Source organism: Anser brachyrhynchus (assembly GCF_964034855.1).
Source record: "Anser brachyrhynchus genome assembly, chromosome: 1".
Lineage (NCBI taxonomy): Eukaryota > Metazoa > Chordata > Aves > Anseriformes > Anatidae > Anser > Anser brachyrhynchus.
This window is the reverse complement of record NC_137694.1, coordinates 190409003-190415002: the sequence shown is the minus strand read 5'-3', so window position 1 is coordinate 190415002 and position 6000 is coordinate 190409003. Positions and strand designations below refer to the sequence as shown.

Genomic DNA, 6000 nt, shown 5'->3' with positions numbered 1-6000 from the left:
GAGCCGCCGCCGGAGCCTTTAAAAGGCGGCGGCTGAGGCCGAGCCGAGCCGGGCTGAGCCGAGCCGAGCCCAGCCGAGCCCCTCCATGCGCCTGCCGAGCATGTCGCAGCCCTTCCTGCTGGCGCCCATCGCCGAGTGCGCCCCGGGGCCGCCGGGCGGCGAGGTGCGGCTGGCCGTGCTGGGCGCCCGCGGCGTCGGCAAGAGCGGTGAGTGCGGGGCTGCTCCGCGCCGGGATGTCCCCGCCTGTCCCCTCCCTGTCCCCCCTTGTCGCCTTCTGTCCCTCCGTCCGTCCTAACGAGCCCCTCTCTTCCAGCTCTCATCGTGCGCTTCCTGACCAAGCGCTTCATCGGGGACTACGAGCCCAACACCGGCAGCCTCTACTCCCGCCTGGTGCGCCTGGATGGGGAGCACGTCGCCGTGCAGATCCAGGACACGCCGGGATGCCTCCAGGTACGGCCCCGCCGCCCCCCGCCCCAAAGCCCTGGGAACCGGGGGGGAAAAATCTCGGCGGCTCGCTCCGGAGCCGCCCCAAATCCTGGCGGCAGCGGGCAGCGAAACGGGAGGCAGGTTTCGCTTCAGAATAAGGTTTGGGTCAAAAACCGTGAATTCTGCGGGGGCATGAGCTCGTGATTCTGGTAGGTTTAGCTTTCAGCCGTTTTTCCTAAGAAATAAAAAGCCCTGAGCTATGCCTCGCCGCCTGGAGCTGGGCACGCTGCCGTCCAGCTGAGCATGGGATGCCCCGGGTTGTGCCTCGCTTCCTTAAATTAGATCGGTTCTCTGCCGCTTGAGGGCTCAGCTTTTGAGCCTGTGTTTCCTAAAAGGGAATCAGCCAGGCTCGGTCCCCTAGGACAGAGCTCAGACCTCTCTGGACCCGTCTAACGGTGCTGCCCGTGGCACAGGCGTCGTGCTGTCACAGCCCCATGTCAAGCTCTGGCTCTGTCGTGCCGCAGGTGCAGGGGGACCGCGTGCAGGTGCTGGACTCGCTGTCGAGGTGCGTGAAGTGGGCAGAGGGCTTCCTCGTGGTCTACTCGATCACGGACTACGGCAGCTACCAGGCAGTCCGACCCCTCCATCAGCACATCCGCCAGCTCCACCCGGACGCCAGGACTCCCATCATCGTGGTGGGGAACAAAGCCGACCTCCTCCACGCCAGGCAAGTGCAGGCCAAAGAGGGACTGCAGCTGGCCAACGACCTGGGCAGCCTGTTTTTAGAGATCTCCACGAGCGAGAACTCCCAGGGTGTCTGCGACGTGTTCCAGTACCTCTGCAAGGAGGTCAGCAAGCTGCAGCACGCCGGCGGCGTGGACAGGCGGCGGGCATCCATCATCCCTCGGCCCCGATCCCCCAACATGCAGGATCTAAAGAGACGTTTCAAACAGGCTTTGTCTTCCAAAGTCAAGTAAAGCCTCCAGGGCGACCCAATAGACTCTTTATTTTTGTAAGCTAGTTAACAAATAAAAAAAAAAATCTTTATTTTTGTACTAATGCCAAAAAAAATGGAAGTAAGTATGTCGAAGCTTGCAGTTTCCTTGTTGTTCCCTTTTGTTTGGTCATGTAGGGTTATTTTTCAAAAAAAAATAATAATAATGCTGCATAGCAACTGAATAGATGTGGTTGGAGAAAGGGCTTTTTGCCAGGAGGTTTTGATTCTTTTTTGTTTGTTTGTTTTTTCTGTTTTGGGCTGGGATTTGCTGTTTTATTCTGCTGAAATGACTTTTTTTTGGGCCTCAGTTTCCTGCTTGTAAAATGGTGATGATGATGATGATGTAACCTGCCTTTATAAAATGCTTGGAAAGCCCTTGTTGGAAAGCTTTATATGGAAGGGGAAAAAAAAAAAAACAGCCTTATTAAACATGAAAAGAGAGACCTGCCTGTAAGAGTACTGCTTATATCTTTCCTCCTTCAGTGACTGCTGCTTTGCTTGCACCTGTCCCCACCCGAATGCTGACGAGCTGTTGGCAATGAGCTCTGATTTCTGACCCGCTGCTTTAGAGGTCTGTCCCACGGAGCCCTTAACGGGGAGGGCTGAGCCTCTGCTGCACATCACCATGGGACAAAGTGCTGAGCAATCCGCGGCTGGGATGTGTGTGGGATTGCTGCTGCTTTCTCAGGAGCCGTGTGATAGGAGGGACTGATGCGTAGGTTCCTTTAGAGAAAATAGCTACGTTTATGAGGAATCGCATCTCCATCTTCCCCAGGGCAATTCTGTAGCCAGTTGGAAACGGGTCAGGCTTTTTCCTCCCGTTTTACGTCAGCTCTCCCACCCTACCAGAGCGTTGTTTTACTTATTTATTTATTTATTTTTTATTAACGTTTGCCGGCTGTCTAAGCACAGAACGTGGGTTTTGCACTTCAGATCTGCCTCTGAAGTGCGTGCGTTGTGCTGGTAAAAATAAAGCTCTGCTCCACGCTGAGCAGAAAACGTGGAAGTGGAGTAATCGCTCGCTGCTGTCCCTGTTCCAACCTAACTCCGCTACGGGGGCCATGTGCACGATATGAATGCAGGTGTAACGTCTGTACTTCTGCTCTTTAAGGGCCCTGCGGTGCCTAACAAGGGGAACAGGAGGGCTGGAGGGACACAGCCCAACACCTACATGGGCAGACCCAAAGCAGGGCTGCAAATTAGGCTCAAACCTCTTGAATTAATTACTGGAAGAGCCAAAGCATGCTGACCACCTGGACAAGGGATGTTAGTGGTTGAAATACATTGAAAATATTTCTTCAGCCTGAGAAGTGCTCTGCCAGGTCCATGACTCTGTCCTGGGGGCTTGAGGGGAGTGGGGGCATGCAGTTAACGGGGACAGATACCTTCATAGTGAGCTCGAAGTCACTGCACGGGACACACATTGGAAGGGGAATTTAAAAAATAACAACTGGGGTACCTAGGCAGCATTTCATTGTCCTGAAGTTGGGGAAAACAAACCGTTTTCAAGAAAAAACTCACTGTGTTCGCGTGTTGGTTACTTTTGAAACTGTGGCTGTTGTGGCTGGAAATGATGAAGCTTGATTCCCTACTTGAGCACCCAGTACGGGGTTTCACTGAGTGAGCTGCTAAAGGTGTTCACCTCGTACATCTACAGAAAATGCGCCCAGCACCAAGCCCTGGTGCCTGCTGACCGAGGGAAGCTGGAGCTGGGGATGGTGCTGGGGGCAGCTTGGGCAGGGGGTGGCTTCTTCCTAAGCCCTTCAGGAGCATGGCAGGGCTCAGCTTGGCCTTTCTCCACGATCAGAGGGAAGTATGAATCTGCCTCCTTCCTCCCACCACCTCCGCTGTGGAACAGAATCACAGCAATTTCCCCCGACAAGAAGGATGAGTGGGTTTTCAGAAGCGGGAACGCGTTGTGGCATCACACACTATTATGGCTGCTACTACATCAGCATCTCCCCCCCCGTCGGGCTATTTTGTCTAGTTATCTCCCAGAAATGAAATCATCCAGCGATGCTTTAAGGTTTCATGAATTTTAAAACAGCTGCTGCCATCAACCAGCTCCGTGCGATTCTGTTCAGGAGCCACAGGTCCCTAGGTAGAGCTAGGAATATCTTCTTCGGGAGGTTTCATGGATGTCCTCTTCTCTTTTGGCTGTGGTTGAGTAATCCTGGACCCAGGCTGCTTCCTCACTGCCTCTTGGCACACATGGCACTCAGTTATATTTCTGTGTGTGTTTGGATACAGTTATATAATATTATATTATACAGTTATATATTCACAGTTATATTTCTGTGGTGTGTTTGGATGGAGGACCATGGACAAGAAAGACCACGGTGACCCTGTGGGCAAGAACTGAGTGCCAGCTTTGGCCCGGGAGCAGAAGTGGCCAAGGCTTGGATGGAGGAACAACTAGAAACAAGTCCATATCCCATGCCCAGACCTCCAATAACACAATGTTAGTCCTGGTGGACTTCAATAGCTTTTGGTGGAACTGTTGGTTATTTAGGAAGGTCTGAACAGGTTCAGAACGAACTAACACCAGGGGTGATGCTGCCTCAGTGCCCTGAGGTACCACACAACCCTCCAAAGAGCTGCCTCACAGAGATACCTCCGCAGTGACAGCCCCCAAAAACCTTATTATGAGTTGAAGCATGGCTCACAAAACAGCAGCTCAGCTTCAGTTTTGGATAATTTGTGACAATTCAGACTTCCCAGAAAAACCCCACTGATTCTCAGCCTTGCTCATCCACTGTTCTCTTTCCACATGTCTAAAGATAAGGAGAAATTAATTCCTTTTATTGAAAAAAAAAAAAAAGATAACTGGTTTAAGAGGCTTTCGTAATACATTCATTGCTTGACGCTCTTTACTAAAAGAAGCAGGATCAGGTATACAAATACATATCATACACTTGCTAGGCCAGTGTATATTGAGTAGCACAACCAGTTATATCCTATCTTCCTATCTTTTTCTTCCGAAAGAAAACTTAGGGTATAGAAAGCAGCCGTTTCACTGACTTCATTTACAATTGAAAGCAACGTAGCAAAGTTTGCACAATAATTTCAGAGCTCCAGAGATGTTACAGCTGTGGTGTTTAGGATCACCCTTGTTTTGCTATCCACGTTTTCCTTCCTGGACCGGCACTGACCATCCACAAGAGAAATCCTCACCCAGAGGCCCTCAGGCTGTGAGATGCTGTGAATCAGCCTCTGCTTCGGACCCCACAGCATCCTCTGCCCTTTGCTGGGTAAGCACAGGTGCGAAGGGCTCTGCCCATGTGCCCGGGCTTGGTGAACCCTATTTCGCTGTTGATCTGTGCACAATCCTCCCATCAAAATGCATCTGCCCAGGAAATTGCGCAAGGTTATTTAATAGTTCAGCCTGCATTACTGGGAAGCAGTAATTAATTCTTAAAGCTGGGATATTTCTCTTCCAAGGTATTTGGCTCTTTTCCCGTAACTAAAAACATCCTCTTCTCAGGTTTCAAACAGTCCTCATAAACATTTCATAGTAATCCCCCCCCACACCCCTGCCTTGGGCTATAGCTAATATCAGTAAATATTGTTTCTGAGCACAGCTCTGGGAAGAGGGGACTGAGCCCCACTTGCTGGGGCAGCCAGGTGAACCACGAGCACCCTTCCTGCAGATGTGACCTCCTCCTCCTCCTGCAAACAAATCCCAGAACAAGCAAAACGGTGCTCTCAGCCCCAAAACCTTCCAAGGGCTTTAGGAACAAGGTTTGATCTGAACCGTGCTCAGGAAGCAGACTTCACCTAGGAGGTGACCTGGCAAGAGCCCATGGAGTACAAGGGTGATGGAGAAGTCACAGCAGCAGCAGCAGCATATCAGCAGCCCCCTAGGGCTTGAAGCAGCTGAGGAGGTGTTGCAGGTGATCAGTACGGATGCGGAGATGCTGGATGGGGTAAAAGCAGGGGGGCTGTGTTCAGCTGCAGGGAGGAAAAGGCCAGGCTGCCAGCCCTTTGGGGTCAGCCCTGGGTCCTGCCCAGCATCCAGGAGTTGATAACAGCCTCTGGGAAAGCTTCCTCTATAGCAGGGTGAACATTTTTTCCCCTACCCAGCCTCTGTTTTGTGCAAACACCCCTGGTATCCTGTCCATGAGGAGGCAAGTCTGTGGTAGGGGCCAAGGTTTCTGAAAGCTGGTCTGGGGTTTAGACCTGAAGCACAGGCAGAAGGGACATTGAAGGATTTTATTCCAGAACTGTAATTTTTTTACCCTTTCTCTCACCCCAGTGTACAGAGGCTAAATAAAAAAAAAAAAAAAAAAAGACTTTTATTTGGGTATATTGCATCCTTCATAGTGCCCAGTCTCCCATACAAGTGGCAATGTCCCTGCAGATTAAGGGTGCTTAAAACACAGCATTGGTCAAGAGGGAATTTTTCCATCTGTCCATGGTGTATTAAAAGAGCTCCAAAAGGACTGTTTTGTGGGTTTTGCACAACAAAATGAAAGGCTTTGGCATTTATTTAGAGAGTGAGGGTGAGCTACTGCGCCTGCTCTGTGCTAGGGGCTCCTCATCACCTGTCCAGCCTGAGGAGAAAGAGGCTGCATCAT

The 6000-nt window shown here is 51.2% G+C and overlaps 1 protein-coding gene across 1 annotated transcript; it reads left to right on the top strand.

The window, feature by feature from the left end:
- RASL11A (RAS like family 11 member A) lies at positions 1-1863 on the top strand. The gene is made up of 3 exons (XM_080564216.1): positions 1-206; positions 314-450; positions 951-1863. Exons 1-3 carry the CDS (start codon positions 86-88, stop codon positions 1401-1403), a joined length of 711 nt encoding a protein of 236 aa, XP_080420342.1. The 5' UTR covers positions 1-85; the 3' UTR covers positions 1404-1863.
- Positions 1864-6000: the final 4137 nt, after the last annotated feature.

Excerpts from the sequence above, each read along its gene's own strand:
- RASL11A (XM_080564216.1), top strand. The coding sequence starts at position 86 with ATGCGCCTGCCGAGCATGTCGCAGCCCTTCCTGCTGGCGCCCATCGCC. Across the intron at positions 207-313 it reads CCGCGGCGTCGGCAAGAGCG|CTCTCATCGTGCGCTTCCTG; the intron begins GTGAGTGCGGGG and ends CCTCTCTTCCAG. Across the intron at positions 451-950 it reads ACACGCCGGGATGCCTCCAG|GTGCAGGGGGACCGCGTGCA; the intron begins GTACGGCCCCGC and ends GTCGTGCCGCAG.